Raw genomic sequence first — 17,907 nt, forward strand, 5'->3', positions numbered from 1 at the left:
GTTAGGAGCAACCATTGGCTCTCCACCCAAAAAGCTATCATTTGTGATGTCACAGCTTGTTGCTGGGGTAACAGAGATCCAAAATTGATACTCACGAGATGGGAAAAGCAATGAAAAGCATGAATGTTAAAAATCTGTTTCCCACCTACTCACAATCATTATCAGAGGTGTTTACAAGGAGCTCAATTCCAAAATAATCACATTATTACAATAAGCTTAAAGAAACAATCACATCCTAAAAGTAGCATCCTAACTATGGTATCCAGGTATAAATATTAAAATAGAATACTTGGGGTCAGTACTAGGTTCTGAACTTAGGCCAAGTTGCTAGGAGAACACTCTACTTCAGCCATGCCCTCAGCCTTTTTTTTGCTTTATCTTTCAATAATGTCTTTTGTTTTTGCCCAGGGCCAGCCTTGAACTGCCATCCTCATACCTACTGCCTCCTCATACCTACTGCCTCCCACATAAACTGAGATTACAGACATGTACTTCCATGCTCCACTTTTCAGACAGGAGACTGACTAACCTTTGCTTTAGGCTGGCTTACAACCTTAATCCTACTGAACTCCACCTCACAAGTTGCTGGGATTAAAGGCATGAACCACAAAAACTGTGTGTGTGTGTGTGTGTGTGTGTGTGTGTGTGTGTGTGTGTGTGTGTGTGTGTGTGTGTGTGTGTGTGTGTGTGTGTGTGTGTGTGTGTGTGTACCTACATGCTGCATGGGCCTGGAATTGTGTGTGTGTGTGTATGTGTGTGTGTGTGTGTGTGTGTGTGTGTGTGTACCTACATGCTGCATGGACCTGGAGTTCTCACTAGGCTTTTTTTGTTCATGGCTGGTGCTCTACCACTTGAGCCACACTCCTCCCACTTCTGTGTGTGTGTGTGTCTGTGTGTGTGTGTGTCTGTGTGTGTAGACCTACATGCTGCATGGGCCTGAGTTCTCACTAGGCTTTTTTTGTTCATGGCTGGTGCTCTACCACTTGAGCCACACTCCCACTTCTGGATTTTTTTCTGCCTAAATGGAGATGAAAGTCTCAGCTTCATTCAAGATGTGATTCTCAGATCTCAGCCTTCTTAGTAGCTAGGCATGACAGAAGATACAACAGAATACTTTTGAAGACTGAAAAAATCCCTAAAATATATAAGTTACTTCTCTAGAAGCAATTAATAACTTAGAATAAGGTCAAATTTGTATGTATTTTCTTTTTTCAATTTTTTATTGTTATTGTAAAGGTAATGTACAAAAAGGTTACAGTAAATATATTTCCTTCACTCTCTTTATATATTTTCTAATTTTAAAAACTGATGGCAAAATTAGTCAATTTGAAGTACTAATAAGATCAGGCTAAAGCATAGCTATAAAAAAATTAGCTACTTAAGAGGCTGAGGCAAGAGGATCACTTTTTTAGGTTAAACCACTATACTTATTACAATATTACCTGAAGTTTATTTATTTATTTTTATTTTTTGGGGTCCAGTCGTGGGGCCTGAACTCTGGGCCTGGGCGCTGTCCCTCAGCTCTTCAGCTCAAGGCTAGCGCTCTACCACTTGAGCCACAGCGCCACTTCCGGCTTTTTTCTTTTTGCTTATGTGGTGCTGAGGAATCAAACCCAGGGCCTCAGGCATGCAAGGCAAGCGCTCTACCACTGAGCCACCTTCCCAGCCCTGGAAGTTTATTTTTAAAAAATAATAACATGTTTTGGTCTCTCTGCCTTGTATTAAGCTCCTGGGATGCCAGAGATTTTATTCTATTAAATCATACAAAACAATTTTAGAAACATGTTGTAATTTTTTTTTTGGGTCCGGTCGTGGGGCCTGAACTCTGGGCCTGGGCACTGTCTCTCAGCTCTCCAGCTCAAGGCTAGCGCTCTACCACTTGAGCCACAGTGCCACTTCCGGCTTTTTTCTTTTTGCTTATGTGGTGCTGAGGAATCGAACCCAGGGCCTCATGCATGCAAGGCAAGCACTCTACCACTGAGCCACCTTCCCAGCCCCACATGTTGTAATTTTACAAGTGGACTAGAAGGAACAGAGTAGGGGAAGCTTGGTAGTAAGGATCAAAACTGTATAGTGGAGTCAGCTAAATCATGGGTTTGGAAGAACTTGAGGCTAAGTTTAAGCCAATGTAATGATCTCTTTTTCACCTGTAAAACAGAGGCAATAATACCCTGACAAATAGGATCCCTATGATGATGAAATAAAACATTGTATGTAGGGGCTGGGAAGGTGGCTCAGTGGTAGAGTGCTTGCCTTGCATGCCTGAGGCCCTGGGTTCGATTCCTCAGCACCACATAATCAAAAAGAAAAAAGCCAGAAGTAGTGCTGAGGCTCAAGTGGTAGAGTGCTAGCCTTGAGCTGAAGAGCTGAGGGACAGTGCCCAGGCCCAGTTCCCACGACCAGACCCCCCTCCCCCCACAAAAAAAAAAGAAGAAAAAAAAAAACAATGTATGTAGAAGATGTAACATAGTACCTAGAATAGAATCTAAACTCAGTGGAGAAACTAAACCATGACACAATAGACAAGATCCCTGCAGTGGACAAATCTGGGTTCAAATCCTATTTCAGTTTCTCCCTCACTATGGGATCTTGGACAGATGATTAGGGAAGCTTTTGTCTGTTCCCTCATCTATAAAACAAGACTGTTTGCTGGAGGCAGCTAGCTGCTTAACCACAGTCATCATTTTTCCCCCTCTTACATATAGAATATCTGTATAACTGAGGGCAATAATGTACTATTAAAAATCCATATTTCCTTGAAGTATGAAATTAAAGAGAGCAAGATATTAGAGTTTCTCAGAAAATTACCAGTTTAGAGGGATTCTCTCTTTGCCTCTTTCCCACTTTCCTCCTGCTTCCTGCCTAGAATGTAGCCACAATGTATACAACTCCAGGAGTTATTTTGAAACATGAAGCAATCCTTGAAAATAGAAGCTTTAGTGTAAAGATTAAAGAAGAGAATGACCAAAAAAAATGTGAATCCTTTAACAACTCTGAAGGTAGTATGTTATCTCTATTTCAAGGTTTTCTTACACACAAGGCAAACTACAAACCTTCATCTTCTTTAAGACACTATTATGTAGCTTTACTGTGCATAATCAAATCATAACATAAATTTTACCTAGTACTTAACCTAATGTTTGTCACAAAATAAAGTCCAACAAATGACAGCTATATTCATTTTTCTCCAATTTCAGCTCCATGAATTCCCCCCCCCACACACACACACCGCCCCAGTGCTGGGGATGGAATTCAGGACCTTTCTTGAGCATGCTAGTTAAAGGCACTATCACCATGCTACATCTCCAGCCCTTTGGTGTTTTGGTGATAATGTCTATACAGCTAGATTATTATGGGGACTTAATAAATTTCTACATAATTATACAGTATTATTATTAATAATCTGTCAGAAGTCTGTCCCTCATAAGCAAATGATTATGAAGACCTAATAAATATCCATATAATCATACATCAGCAGTAGTAATCATAAATCTGTGCTTTTGGCCAAGAGAATGATAACTAGTTATTTTAGGGAAAGAAACCTAGTAAATGACAGACATCAATTAACCATCGCCATAAACAGAGTTCTTGAAAAACACTATCATCATTAACAGCTTTTTTCATTTTCTTTGGGTCAGTTGTAGGGACAAGACCTAAAAGAACTTCTGATAACATGAAAAGAATTACAAACCACAGTTAGAACTAAAGCTAAAGTACTGCTGCAATTGCTACCCTCAGCCTCTATGAACCAGAAATCAAGATTCTATCACCCCTAGAATGCAAATTTCTACTCATAATTACTAGAAAGCTAATATAAGTAATATATAGGAATACTTATTTCCTACAACAGGACTGACCCTTAAATTGTTATCACAACTGGTAATATTACTGAGAAATAAAAGCAGTCATGCCAAGTTGACCCGAATGCCAAGTACAATGATACATTCCACAAAACATCAAAAGCATCTTCATTAAGTTGCAGACATTTTCACAGGAATTCAAACTTGCTTCTACAGTGATACAGCCTCTTTGGTTCAAATTTTATGTGTTTCCAGGGTATTAACTTAGATGAACGTGACTCAAATGGCTCCAAGAAGCCTTACCTGCCAGGTTGTATAGATGCAGTAGTGTTTGTACTGATTGGTGCAGGGCAAGAAGAGGCAGGTTGCCACTGGCTGCCCCGAGAGGTAGATGAACCAATGGTAATGGGTGAGGTAGCAGAAGATGAATTGCGATTGGCTGAAATGTAGGGACTTGTGGGATCACTACTTCTACCAAATGAAGCACTGCAAAACAGCACATAGTCACTTTCTTCAGGACATGCTGCTCATCCACCATTTCCCAGCACCACCTTCCCACCCATATTGTGCACTTAAAAGGAATGAAGACCAAAGAGAGGGGCAACTGGGAAGTGGAGTACTCAACTCCAGCTGGAGCTGGGTGGCTGGCAGCAAGCAGGCAATCATCCAAAAGAAAGAAGCAATCATCACTCTTTGAAAGATGATATCTTGGTCAATCATCAAAAAGAGTGAAGAAATGTGAAGGAGAGATGATATTTAACACAGAAAAGCAGGAAAATAGAATATTTGTCAACAGTAGAAAGTAAGAATGTAAATAACAGGAAATAGCAAATTTCTGTTAGAAAGAAATAATCTTCAACAAACCCAATACAAAAAATCATGCACCCCCAAGTGTCAGCCTGATAGGGAAGTAGTACTACAGAAGCCAGAGTAAGACTATATAAATTTGGAGAGGTTTTAGAAATGTAAATGTAAAAGTTGTAAGAGTAAAGAAGAAGCACTATGAAAAAAAATGACTGAGAACTACAGCTATTTAGCTTAAAACAACAATTAAAGGACTCAAAGCTTTAAATCTAGAAAGTAATACTATGGGTACTAAGAGCCCATTTTCCCTTATTTCAGTTGAAGACAGGTAAGAACTGTATTGATTGCAGCAAAAAATTATCTAGATTAGAATTAAAAATACTTCCTGACTAGAAAAGTAATGAGATACTTCAGGGGATGATCATAAAAAGTCATGAAATCTTCTCTGGAAAAGAGGCATCTTATTGGGCCACAGGAAGTTAATGCTTGTCAGTAAACAAGAGATGACAGAAAATGGAACTCATACCAAGATTTGTCTCAGACAAGGAACAACAAATTCCTACTTGCACTTTCTTTTTTAAATGGAGCATATGATTATTTCTTGAAAAGACAGAAATTTATAAAATCAAAATGTGTTTTGGGATTACATAAGATGAACTTGAAAAGTAAGGTATGAAGCAAGCTGTGTATCTTTTCTCAAAAAATGCTTATATAATCGAGCATACTTTCTATCTTAAATAGAGGGAGCCCTTCTCTCCTCTGTCCACTATAAGTCTGGCAATTACATCTATCAAGCCAAATGCCACTCAGTTCACTTGCTCATGGCTTGGTGTTCATGAAAATCAACAAAATAACTGCCTGGAAACTAAGCATCACTTTTCTCTCTCTCCTAGATCCAGAACATTATTTTCCTTGAAAAGTTTTTGATCTTAGATTTGACCGTAGCAATACTAAAGAAAAGACAAATAGGTCATAGCCTCTTGAAGGCCCTGGTTTCTATGAATGCCAGTCAGATCACTAAGCTATACTTGTACAATTTCACTGTTGAGCCCTTTCTTATAATGAATCTGCAGAACTGAAGATAGTTAAAAGGCTGTTTCTTTGATAGCTTTTTATTTCTCAAGTGACATTAACTATTTGACCAAGTGCCTTCTTGTCAGGTGGAGATAACTTTTGATCCCAAACAACTAATCTGCTCATACAATTTATCGTCAATGGAAGGTAGCCAATCAGTCATCTAGAAAACCTCATGACAAATGCATGAAAGAGGCAGGTGGAGGCATTAAGTTGAAGTGAAGAAAGAATTGAAAGTAAGCAATGAAAAACAGATTCTTTCCACATCAGCAGCAAAGTTCAAATTAAAATATTAAGTAAGTGTATCTTGTAGTTTAATGGTTCTGGCAAAGATGCTTTGCTTGCTGGCTAGCTGTGGCAAAGAAAATAACTGCAGAAAAGGGAATACAGATGAGAGGAAAAAAAGAAGGAAACCCAAGTACCTTCTCTGCACCAAACTTGCGAGTTTCACATCTTGATGGATCTGAGGGCCATTAAAGTCATAAAAAAAAAAACAACTCAAGTCCCTAAATTAACAGGCTGTAATATGAAATGTCTTTAATGCACAGAAAACTATTCCCCTTTCCAACCCCTTGCCACCCTACGAAATTCCCGCCCTTCCTCCCCACAAAAATATAACTTGAAATGGGAATGACTAGTTTTAGAAAATAGAAAACCAGCTACTGGACAAGGATGTTTTAAAATTCAATCTTTCCCAGAGATTACTAGAAGTCACTTCTGATAAAAGATTTTACTAAGACTGAGAAGATTGGGTATAAAGTCAGGTCAGTGGTGAAAATTTAGAATTAACATACTTTAATTCAGTTATTAAGAGAACACATTAACTTTTAATTTTAAATTAGTCAAAATGTTAATCCCAAGAAATCTAAAAGCAATTCATTTGTTGATTCATTGGATAACTGGATATAAAAAGGCATGCAGTTATTACCCATGTTCCCATAGCCATAGTGAAGGAAAATCACTGCCTACTCCTTTGCACCTGGTACCTTTTCAAATAGGTTGATACATAGTTGGAAGGAGCAATTTTCTGTTGGGTTTCATTGCCTTTTCCTTCATCCCTCCAGAGCTGCCGGGTATAGGAGCCACTCCTTACTAGATTAACAGCTGATTCTCTGTAGAGACATGAAAGCAAATCAAACAAAACACTGATTTGTACCACCAGTTTTACCCAGAATACAAAGCAAACAGAGAGAAAAGCCAACAGCAAACTAAAATATGGCTAAAGAAATGTATCTTCTAAGTGATTCTATTATATGAACCTGTTTTCTTACAAACAGAACACAAGTGCTACTGTTGGCTTTCATCTATCAACTTCAAAGCCAGATCACTTCAACAGGTACCAAATTCCTTATATCAAAGGGCCCTTTTGTAATGAAGAGTCACTTTTGTTCCTTATTTATTTCCTTGTAATAAGTAATCAGTAGCAGGTTTTTACTGATTAAGCAAAGAAGGGATTAGTGGGAGAGATGAAGAAGTCTATCACAAGAAGAGAAAAAGAAAAGGAGAGTTTCTGGGCACCTCTTTAGAGAAGAGACAGGATTTTGGATCTACATTGATAACTTGGGGTCTTTGCTGGTAAGGTTATAGGTCTTCATATTTCATACAAGTCTCTAGTACAATCTTCTATAGCTTTAATTGTACTTCAATTATCTAGGAATTCTTTCAAAATGTAGATTCTAGTTTTTTTTTGTTGATTGTGGGCTTGAACTCAGTGTCTGCATGCTGTTCCTAAGTTCTTTTACTCAAGGTTAAAGCTCTACCACTTTGAGCAACAGCACCACTTCTAGTTTCTTGGGGGGTGGTTAATTGGAGATAAGAGTCTTAAAAACTTTGTTACCCAGGCTGGCTTCAAGCTGTGATCCTCAGATATCAGTCTCCTGAGTACTAGGATTATAGGCGTGAGCAACCAGTGCCGGGCTCAAAATGTAGAATCTCACTGAACAGTTCTGTGGTATGGCCTGAGATTCTGTAATCCTAACATGTTCCTCGATGAGGCTGTTACTGCTGGTCAAAGGACCACACCTTCACAAACATTCTAGATTAGGCCAAGAAGCACATATATTTCAAAGTCTCTATACTAATCTTACCAGATGAGGAAGGCTAGTTACAAATTAGAAGTTGATCAACTCAAATTATATTTTCAGTATTTACTATGTCATAGGCATAAAACCAGAGAAACACAGACTTCTTTTACAGAACTTCTGAGGTACTAAAACAAACTCACACTTGGGTCACAGATGTCCTACAAACAGCAATGTCATTACTATGCTAGAGTCAGAATTTGACGAATAAAGAACTAGCAAAACAAGGGAGTAAGGGCTAGGAGGTATTCTAAGTTGAAGAAAAACCAATTCATAATGTGTATGCACATTTATGGAAAAAAGGTAGAGGAATAATGGCCAAGAGACCACTATGCCCAGAGAAGATAAAAGAAATCATGTTTTGGTCTATCTTATGATTACCTGTTCTCCTTTTCTTCAATGTCACTTGTGCTGCTGAGCCTCCGGGGAACTAGTGAACTAAAATAGCCTTTGTTTTCTCTTTCCTGTAAAATAGAAATAAGTAAAGCACAGAAAAGGCAGAAAACTGACAGAGCAGAAAACATTTTGAGTAAAAAAGGTAGAAATTAATATACCTATAAAATCTATCTACAGTCAATACTAATTCCATTTTGAGTGGTATTATAAAATATTAGCTTTCAAAAGCTTATTCCTAACTTCCTTTCATAAAACCCTATACAAAGGGATATAATTCTCAAGAGAAAAGCCAGGATGATCCAATAAAGAAGCCAGTAGCAAAGACTATAAAAAGCAGCAACCTTGTCAAGAGAGAAAGTGAGTCTTTGAAAAGCCACTCTAATGTTCTCAATGAAATTAGCTTGACTTAGTCTCCTGTGTATCTTTCCTTTAAATGTAGTGTCCTTAGGAGCATAAACAGCAAATATGCTGCAGAGTTAACCCAACCACTATACCTTACCACTTCAAGAAGTGTCCAGAAATGCAAGACACAGTAACAAGACTATGATCACAAAGAAGACATGTCCCCAGACAAGAATACTGAGCAAGCTTAATACAATTTGGAACCAGACTCATCTTTAATGACTTTATGGATGAAGTGCTCATGAAGTTAACCTGATCAGATTTCTACAAATGAAAAAAATAAGTTCAAATTATTTCCTAGGCTGGATATGGGAGCACACACTTGTAATCCTTATACTTGGGAGGCTGTTAGAAGAGTTCAAGGCCAGCTTGGTCTATATAGCAAGTTCCAAGCCTGCTTGTCTCAAAAAAAAAAAAAAAAGAAAAGAAAAACAATTTTTCTAATTGCTAATGTGCCTGAACTGCATTAAGATTCACAATTGAACTAAGGAGTATTTAAATATCAAGGATAAGTTTCTGAGCCAGGAGCCAGTGGCTCATGCCTGTAACCCTAGCTACTCAGGAGGCTAAGATCTGAGGATCACAGTTCAAAACCAGCCCAAGCAGGAAGGTCCATGAGATTCTTATCTCCAATAAACCACCAGAAAACCAGAAGTGGTACTGTGGCTCAAGTGGTAGAGTGCTAGCCTTGAGCTGAAGAGCTGAAGGACAGCACCCAGGCTCAGAGTTTAAGCCCTATAACCAACAACAAAAAAAAAGTTTCAGGTTCAGAAGAACCATTTAGGCAATTTCCTCTGAACAACTATTTTGATCTGGGTAAGAGGATAAAGAAGAATGAACATAAGGCCAGCTATAGGGAAAAGGTACTTTTAAAGTTCTTTTTTTTTTTTTTTTCTTTTCTGGCCAAGCAAGTAATAGCTAACAAATAGCTATTTGGTCACACTATCAATGTATCTGTCTCCCTTTAAAAACTTTCTGCTCCGCAGTCAACTTCTGGACTAGAAAATACTTTCATTTGTTTCCAGAATTGACTTTTCCTAGAAGAAAATTGCCTTGGAATTCCCCCAGACCTTGTCTTTATTGTCCAGCAGAGCAGAGATCCGGGGGCTTGATGAAGAGCGGTAGATGGAAAGGCCTCGGTCCCGCAGAGCATCCCTGGAATTGGCCACTTCACTTAGCATATTGTGGCTGCCAGTTTTTCTGAGTCCCAGTCTCCATGAAGAAGGAGATTCATCTTTGGGCTCTTCTGGCTTGCTAAAAAGGCTGGAAGAGAACTATGAAGGAGAAAGCAAAGAAAAGAGGAAAAAAGAAAGGTTCAAAGAACAGTAAAGAAACAAAAATAGTCACCAAAGCATTTTTCCTCTGAATGCTTATTCATTGTTTCCACCTATTTACCTTTTCCACATTTAACAAAGTTCAGTAGAGCAGCATAGAGCAGTGCCAGGAGAACAACACATGGCACAATTCCCCTTCACATGACAATTGCTAATCACCTCTCAAGGCATTCCTTTTCTCTAGGCCAGAAATAGACTCGTGTGAAAGAATTGCTCTCTTTCTACAACTAGAACTGACCTGAAGCACCAGGAGGATGTATTCTAATGATACATCTTGACTTGCTGGGTACCTGAAAATAAGATGATCTGCTTCCCTAGGTCTCAACATCCTCATCCTTCAAATGGTGATCATGAGCTTAATTCTTCCCTATCGCATGTGGAGTCTAAAAGAACAGGATACGCTAATATATAAATATGCTTGAAGAAACTATATGTGGTAAGTTGATTTAATTTAGTGCTAACAAAAATAGAGGCAACTCTTAATGACCACTTTCAGAAAAACAATTTCATGTTTGACAAGAGTTCTAGGAGTTTTAGATTTCAGTGGCTAAAAAACTTAAGAAGAGGCTGGGAATGTGGCTTAGTAGTAGAGTGCTTGCCTAGCATGCATGAAGCCCTGGGCTCAATTCCTCGGTACCACATAAACAAACAAAAAAGCCAGAAGTGGCATTGTGGCTCAAGTGGTAGAGTGCTAGCTTTGAGCCAAAGAAGCTCAGTGCCTAGGCCTGAGTTCAAGCCCCAGGACTGGCAAAAAAAAAAAAAAAAAAAAAATTAGTAAGAAAAAATTGTAAGGGTCAAAACATTGCCATCCTTATTTTGCTAAGTAACATCTATGACAAGTGAGTAATTCACTATTATAATCATTTTACTTAAAAAAATATTTTTGATATCAGAAGCAAAAGCTTCAGAGCTGGATGTAGCATGTGCAATGCCCTGGGTTCCAACCCCGGCACCTCAAAAAAAAAAAAAAAAAAAAAAAAGAATGAAGGAGGGAAAAAAAGGAAGGAGGAGATGGGGGAGGAAAGGGAACGAAAAAGGACCAAAAATTTCATGGAAGGTTTATATTGTCTTTTAACTATAATTTGGGGAAGCATTATCCACAAGATATAATTGGCTTTCTAATACCAGCCAGCAGTCCCATTTTAGGGCCTGGGGTTTACTGCAAAATGCTTAGGTCTTTTTTAGGTCTTTCTCCCCAAACCAGGTCAAGTATAAGAAAAATGAAATATAAATACAAACTCATTCATCTCCATCTTACACTAAGATTTTTTTCTTGTCATCAGTCATCTAAATATGCAGATTTCTGTGCTCTTTGCTTTTTACAAGCCATCCTGTTTTAAGAGAAGTCTTTCTTTTTTCTGTTTTTATAAAAGTGGAATAAGTACATGTGTGTGTTTGTATTTTTTTCCCAAGTTAGTATTTTTCTTCTTCAAAAGTAAGAAGTAGCCAGGTGTGGATAGCTCTTATCTTTACTTCTAGCTACTCAGGAGGCTGAGATCTGAGGATCTCAGCTCAAAGCCAACCTGGGCAGTAAAGTCCATGAGACTCTCATTTCCAATTAAACAAAAGCCAGAAGTGGAGGTGTGGCTCAAGTGGCACAACCTCAGCCTTAAGTGAAAACATTAAGGGATGGTACCCTGATCCAGAGTTCAAGCCCCAGCACTGACACACATACACACAAAAACAACAACAACAAAACAAAACAAAAAAAGTTAGGAATAAATGTCTATTGCTTAAGCAGCACGAACTATAGGAGCCAGAGTAAGTTAAGAATGTATCTTTCTTTTGGAGGTAGTGTTGGTATTAGGATTGAACTCAGGACTTTAAGCTTGAAGTCAAGGCAAGGGCTCCATAATCTAAGCCATGCCCCCAGTCCTACAGATGTATATGTTTTCCAAAGATGTATTTTTTTTTCCTGGCTGTGGGGCTTGAATTCAGGGCCTGCGTACTGTCCCTAAGCTTTTTTGCTCAAGACAAGCCCTCTACCACTTTGATCCACAGCTCTACTTCCAGTTTTCTGGTTGTTAATTGGAGATAAGAGTCTCACTGATTTTCCTGCCCCAGCTGGTTTTTTGGGGGTTTTTTGTTTGTTTTGTTTTTTTTTTGGGGGGGGGAGGTCTGGTCGTGCAGCCTGAACTGTTCGCCTGGGTGCTGTCCCTCAGCTCTTCAGCTCAAGGCTAGCGCTCTACCACTTGAGCCACAGTGCCACTTCTGGCTTTTTTCTTTTTGCTTATAAGGTGCTGAGGAATTGAACCCAGGGCCTCAGGCATGCAAGGCAAATGCTCTACCACTGAACCACCTTCCCAGCCCTCCCCGGCTCGTCTTGAATTGTGATCCTCAGATCTCACCCTCCTGAGAATTACAGGTATGAGCCACCAGCAACCCAGCTTCAAGGATGTATCTCTGAGGCCTTTTACATTTATTGGAGTAGTGAACAATAAAACCAAAGTCAATTCTGAAGTACTCACTCTCCTAGCAGAAGAGGCAGAGAAGGTATTCTGAGTTGGTGATGGTATCTGCTCCATGACGCTACTCTTGTTTTCAGGACTGGAATGGTTGACAGTGGCTTCTGTTTTTTTATCTATCATTTAAGGCAAGAAAAGCAACAAGTCCAAATGTGAAAAGTCTTATCTTTTTGTATATATGTCCTTTGCTGCTAACAGAAAAGATTTGCTCATTATAAATGCCTGGACTCAAACTAAGATGAACTCTCTCTAGCAACTGTGGGCAGAAGAAAATGAACTCAATAGTATTCCCATATTGGTAGGCTTCAACTTGAATTTCCAGATGAAAATTGCCTCCATATTATTAGTTATACTGCATAAACATTAATCAGTAACTACTATTATAAGGTAGCTTAGCAGAGGAAAAAACCCAGAAAAAAGTATAGGATAAGGTCTGCTTTCTACATAATTACAATCAAGAAAAAGAGATAAGATACATTACAATCATAAAACAAGATCATTTATACTTTAGGTATTACATTGATTGATTTAGATCATCAAGTGCTACAGGATTTCCTTCTGAGGAAGGAAACAACAAAGAAAGTTGCTATAACAATCAAGGCTCTCCACAGAAACAACCACAATGAGTGAGAAGATTGGTAGGTGAAGAAGAGAAAAGGGAGTGAGTTAATGGCTCAGAAAACACATCTGCTGGTGGTGAAGTGGCTCACCTAATTTAAGTAATCAGTATTCTTGGAATTACAATAGAAAATAAAGGAAGAAAGGATTGCAGAGGAAGGTTAATTGCAGGTTAAGTTGGACTCAGAATAGAAATAGGAGTGATCTACTACAATAGTCATCAATCAGAAAGTGTATTTATTTAATTTATTGCTGCATACTAAATAACAAGTGTAGTGCCTGTACCTAGTCCCTATGGATCTGGCCTATATATTTTGGTCCTTTTTTTTCTTTGGTCAGTCGTGGGGCCTGAACTCTGGGCCTGGGCGCTGTCCCTCAGCTCTTCAGCTCAAGGCTAGCACTCTACTACTTGAGCCAAGCACCACTTCTGGCTTTTTGTGTTTATGTGGTGCTGAGGAATCGAACCCAGGGCCTCGTGCATGCAAGGCAAGTACTCTACTACTGAGCCACCTTCCCAGCCCCCTGTCTATATATTTTGGAAAGAGAGATCCAGAGTAAACCTACCCATGAATTATATGACAATTTAAAGCCACATCTTAATTTTGTGATATTAGCAAAGTTACTTATCCTATTAGAACCTGTATTTTCTTATTGCTGTATCAGATTTTTAGTTCTCATTTTTTCACTTTGACTTTTTTTTGAGATTGAGTCTTGCTATGTAGCCTACTCATGCTGGCATCAAACTCATAATCCTACTGCCTCGGCCTGCTCAGTGCTGGGATGACAGGTATGTCATCCTGGCTCATAGATTTTGATTCCTTTCTCATGAAAACTGTTATAAAGAGAAGAGCTAAAACTATTTTTTTACCTATGGATCTTTAAAAATGGGACCAATGCATTCAACAGATATTTGTTCAGTACATGCATATGTGGCAGGCAACATCTGGAAATGTTGTACTCTTTCAACATATTTATTGAGCACCTACCACAGAGAAGGCCTTGGACTAAGCAGATAGGCCACAGAAAGATGAAGAAGATAGAAAATATATTCAAGTGTTTCCAAAGTTTGCCAGTAGGTGGACAGCAGAAGGGGGTGGTTGTAATAATAATAAGCAACAACAGAAAAGTAATATAAAAGAAGTTCAAACAGATAGCTATAAAAGTTAAAGAAGGGAATAAAACCATGTTATCTATCCTGTAAGGCTTCATAAAGGACACTGATTGAGCTGGGCTTTGGAACATGAATAACATTTCAGTTGGCAGAGAACTAGAGAAATGAGTAGGGCAGCTCACTGGAACCATCTGGCTACTGCCCACACCAGACTACTGAAACTGCTCTCTAGGATTACTAGTGACTTCATCCTTAAGCTCTCCCTTCTCACTATTGCCCTGATTCTTGAGGAGAAAATACCTGTCCTATTTTTCTCCTTTTCTGCCCACTTCATTGATTCATCGTTACTTCCTAAAAACATTTTGCCCTGAGATTCTTTCTTATACCTTTATTCTCTAAAATCTCTCCTCTTACTTATGCAGATAGGAAGTGGCGCTGTGGCTCAGCAGTAGAGCACTAGCCTTGAGCTGAAGAGCTGAGGGATAGCACCTAGGCCCAGAGTTCAAGCCCCATGACTGACAAAAAAAAAAAAAAAAAAAAGCTGATTGTACTTATGCAGATAATTTCTACTAGTTCTCTACTTCTCTGAGGAATTCCAACCAAACTCAAGATCTCTGGCATGTCTCATGCTAACTAGGAAGCTTAATTCACTTAGCTCATTCAGTATTAATTTTTCCATTCTAAAAAGTGGTATTAATAACATGTACTTCAAAGTATGGCTGTAAAGATTAAATTGTTTAGGTGCACTGCAAATGAAAAATAACTATACAGATATAAAATTTGACTACAATTACCTGAACTAGATAGAAACCTTCTTACTAGTGAATACCACTGATTGAATTATTTTTTTCCCACGGTATACATGTGTATGTCTTTCTATTCCTCTACTAGATATATTACAAAAAAACATTTAATGTATATGAATGCATGTCATGTGCCAGGAATTGTGCTGAGCCCTTCATTAGAATAACATACCCAGTCTCCCCACATAAAAATGAAGAGTATTCAAACAAAAATAAGTGAGTAAATGTTAGAGGAACACAAAGAGGGAAGTAATGAGCATAGGCAGGGAAAAGGAAAGGGCCTGCTACAGTTTAAATATGAAGTGCCCTCAAGCCGGTGGCTCACGCTTATAATCCTAACTACTCAGGAGGCTGAGATTTGAGGATCGTGGTTCAAAGCCAGCCTGAGCAAGAAAGTCTGTGAGACTCTTATCTCCAATAAACCACTCAGAAAACTGGAAGTGGCTCAAGTGTAGAGCGCTAGCCTTGAGCTGAAGAGCTAAGGTACTGTGCTCAGGCCCAGAGTTCAAGTCCCACGCCTGACCAAAAAAAAAAAAAAAAAAGTGCCCTCAAAAGTTTCATGTGATGAAGGCTTGGTCCCAAGCTAGTGGATTGTAATCATTGACTGGACCCTGAGAACTGTGACATCATCAATGAATAAATCCATAGATCGCTTCATAATTTGATGGCTTTAATGGGAATTAGTGGGCAGCGGGGACTGGGTGAAGAAAGCAAAAAGTATCTAGTCCTTATCCCCTTTCTCGCTTCTAGTTGTCATGGGATAGGTGAATAGCTCTTCTCCATCACACCCATCTGCCACCAAGATATCTGCTTCACCACAAGCCCAGAAGCAGGGCCCGCCAACTTTGGACTAAAACTTTTGAAAATCTAAGCCAAAACTAATCCTTTCTCCTGCTTCTCCCAGGTATTTGTCACTGTGAAATAAACGTTAACCAATGCAGGGTCCATTCTTTTCAATATCCTGTACCACAGAAACCTAAAGAAACAATTTTTTTGGCTGTTAGATTCTATATCTTCTAAGAGAACTCACTCTACAAACATTTGATAATCAGAAATTAATTTTTTTTTTTGGGGTCCGGTTGTGGGGCCTGAACTCTGGGCCTGGGCGCTGTCCCTCAGCTCTTCAGCTCAAGGCTAGTGCTCTACCACTTGAGCCACAGCGCCACTTCTGGCTTTTTTTTTTTCCACTTCTGGCTTTTTTTTTCTTTTTGCTTATGTGGTGCTAAGGAATCGAACCCAGGGCCTCATGCATATAAGGCAAGCTCTCTACCACTGAGCCACCTTCCCAGCCCTCAGAAACTAATTTTAAGGCATGAATAAAATATCCAGGGGCTGCTTTCACTGTATTTCATGTCGGTATAATTTGTGGAGGGGAAGGGGAAAAACAAATTGTTTAAATAGGGATACAGGTGGACCCATTGCAACAATGAGATGTACAAGTCGTTATGTCGAAAACGAACTTTACAAGTTTGGTGGGGGGGGGCAGGGAGGATTGGGTAGGGGGGTGGGGGGAGGATGGGAAGGGATGGGAAGGGGAAACAAAGGAGGAGGCTACAATGCTTGATAAGAAATGTACTCATTATCTTGCCCATGTAATGGTAACCCCTCTGTACAGTATTTTCACAATAAAAAAAAAAAAAATCCAGGGGCAGGAAAACTCAGTTTAGTTGAGGAAATCAAGCAATCCAGTTTGGCTACAATATGTTCTTGCTAGTATGTGGCATGGGAAAAGTCAGCTAGATCTGGATTACAAAAGACCTTGAAGGCAAAACTACAGGGTTTGGGATTTATTTTGCAGACACTGATAGAATGAGGAAGATGTCATGGAAAGTTTCTGAATAGAGGTATACCTTAATCATAAGGATCAGTATTTGAGTCTAATAGCAGTGTACAGATAAGCTTCAGGGAACAACAGCTAAGCATGTACAAATCATGAAGCATAACAGTAGTTTGGGCAGCTTCTTCCCACTTTTCAGATACCAAAAGTGATGTGGCATAGAGCAAACACAACTATTCTTTTTTTTTTTTTCCTGGTCAGTTGTGGGGCTTGAACTCAGGGCCTGGGCGCTGTCCCTGGGCCTCTTTGTGCTCAAGGCTAGTGTTCTACTCAATATATAATAAAAAATGCATATTTATAATTTTGAAGATGTAACACTAACATTTCTAGAATAAGCTATACCTGATTAGTAAGAGAAATTCAAATCTCAAAGAACACAAGGCCATCTATTTTAGGGCAAACTTAGCTGGTACCTGCCTTCTCTACAGAACTGGCGGTCTCTAACTTCCTTTGGTGATATTCAATGAGCACAGATTTAGACATGATGGACAGTATTCTCCTGTGATTGAGAGAAAAAGTGTCAGCAAAGCCAGACTTCACCATAAGCTGGGACCCAGACAACCGAGTAAGTAATATACTTCCATTATGGGTAAGCCAGCTATGGCAGAGTTCGGAGAAGAACATACTCCATTATAATTTCTTCTCTAACTTGGTCTTCTAGCTGGAAACATCTCCTCTTATTGTGAACTCTATTCTGAAGGACAATACCAGTGAATGCAGTGCATATGTGCTATAAACTCATAGCTTATCTATCATTTCTTTCCAATTATCTGAGAAATATCTTATTGGAAGTTGAATCTATTCAGTAAAATCCAGTACTGTATTCCGTTAGCCTGCATATAAATCATAACTTATGGTTTTGGTTGCCCATGTTCGGTACCTAATGCTTGTTAGATAGTTCCTGATTTGTCAGATAATGAATTTAAGAAGTTCTATATGCTGCATAGCCCTCCATATCCGCAGGTTCCATGTCTGTGGATTCAACAAACTGTGGATGAGAAAATACTTGGAAAAATACTGAACCTGTGATGAACAATTTTTTTTCTTGTCATTTCTTTTTTTTTGGGGGGGAGGGGTCCGGTCATGGGGCCTGGGTGCTGTCCCTCAGCTCTTCAGCTCAAGGCTAGCACTCTACCACTTGAGCCACAGTGCCACTTCCAGCTTTTTTCTTTTTGCTTATGT

The 17,907-nt window shown here is 39.1% G+C and overlaps 1 protein-coding gene across 5 annotated transcripts in view; it reads right to left on the bottom strand.

Annotated features, from left to right (window-relative positions):
- The window catches only part of Ppp1r12b (protein phosphatase 1 regulatory subunit 12B), a 209,584-nt gene that overhangs the window by 124,981 nt on the left and 66,696 nt on the right, over positions 1 to 17,907 (bottom strand). For 3 of the 5 annotated variants that reach the window (XM_070041818.1, XM_070041821.1, XM_070041822.1), the window contains exons 9-13: positions 12,360 to 12,472; positions 9,628 to 9,831; positions 8,141 to 8,223; positions 6,665 to 6,790; positions 4,104 to 4,286 (exon numbers count right to left, since the gene is read on the bottom strand). In XM_070041818.1, the coding sequence (XP_069897919.1) occupies positions 4,104 to 4,286; positions 6,665 to 6,790; positions 8,141 to 8,223; positions 9,628 to 9,831; positions 12,360 to 12,472 (709 nt within the window). The remainder of the gene's footprint in view (positions 1 to 4,103; positions 4,287 to 6,664; positions 6,791 to 8,140; positions 8,224 to 9,627; positions 9,832 to 12,359; positions 12,473 to 17,907) is intronic. The other 2 variants (XM_070041820.1, XM_070041819.1) reach the window with 1 other exon arrangement.

The sequence above is a fragment of the Dipodomys merriami genome, unplaced genomic scaffold (genome assembly GCF_024711535.1).
Source record: "Dipodomys merriami isolate MVZ:Mamm:240054 unplaced genomic scaffold, mDipMer1.0.p SCAF_31, whole genome shotgun sequence".
Lineage (NCBI taxonomy): Eukaryota > Metazoa > Chordata > Mammalia > Rodentia > Heteromyidae > Dipodomys > Dipodomys merriami.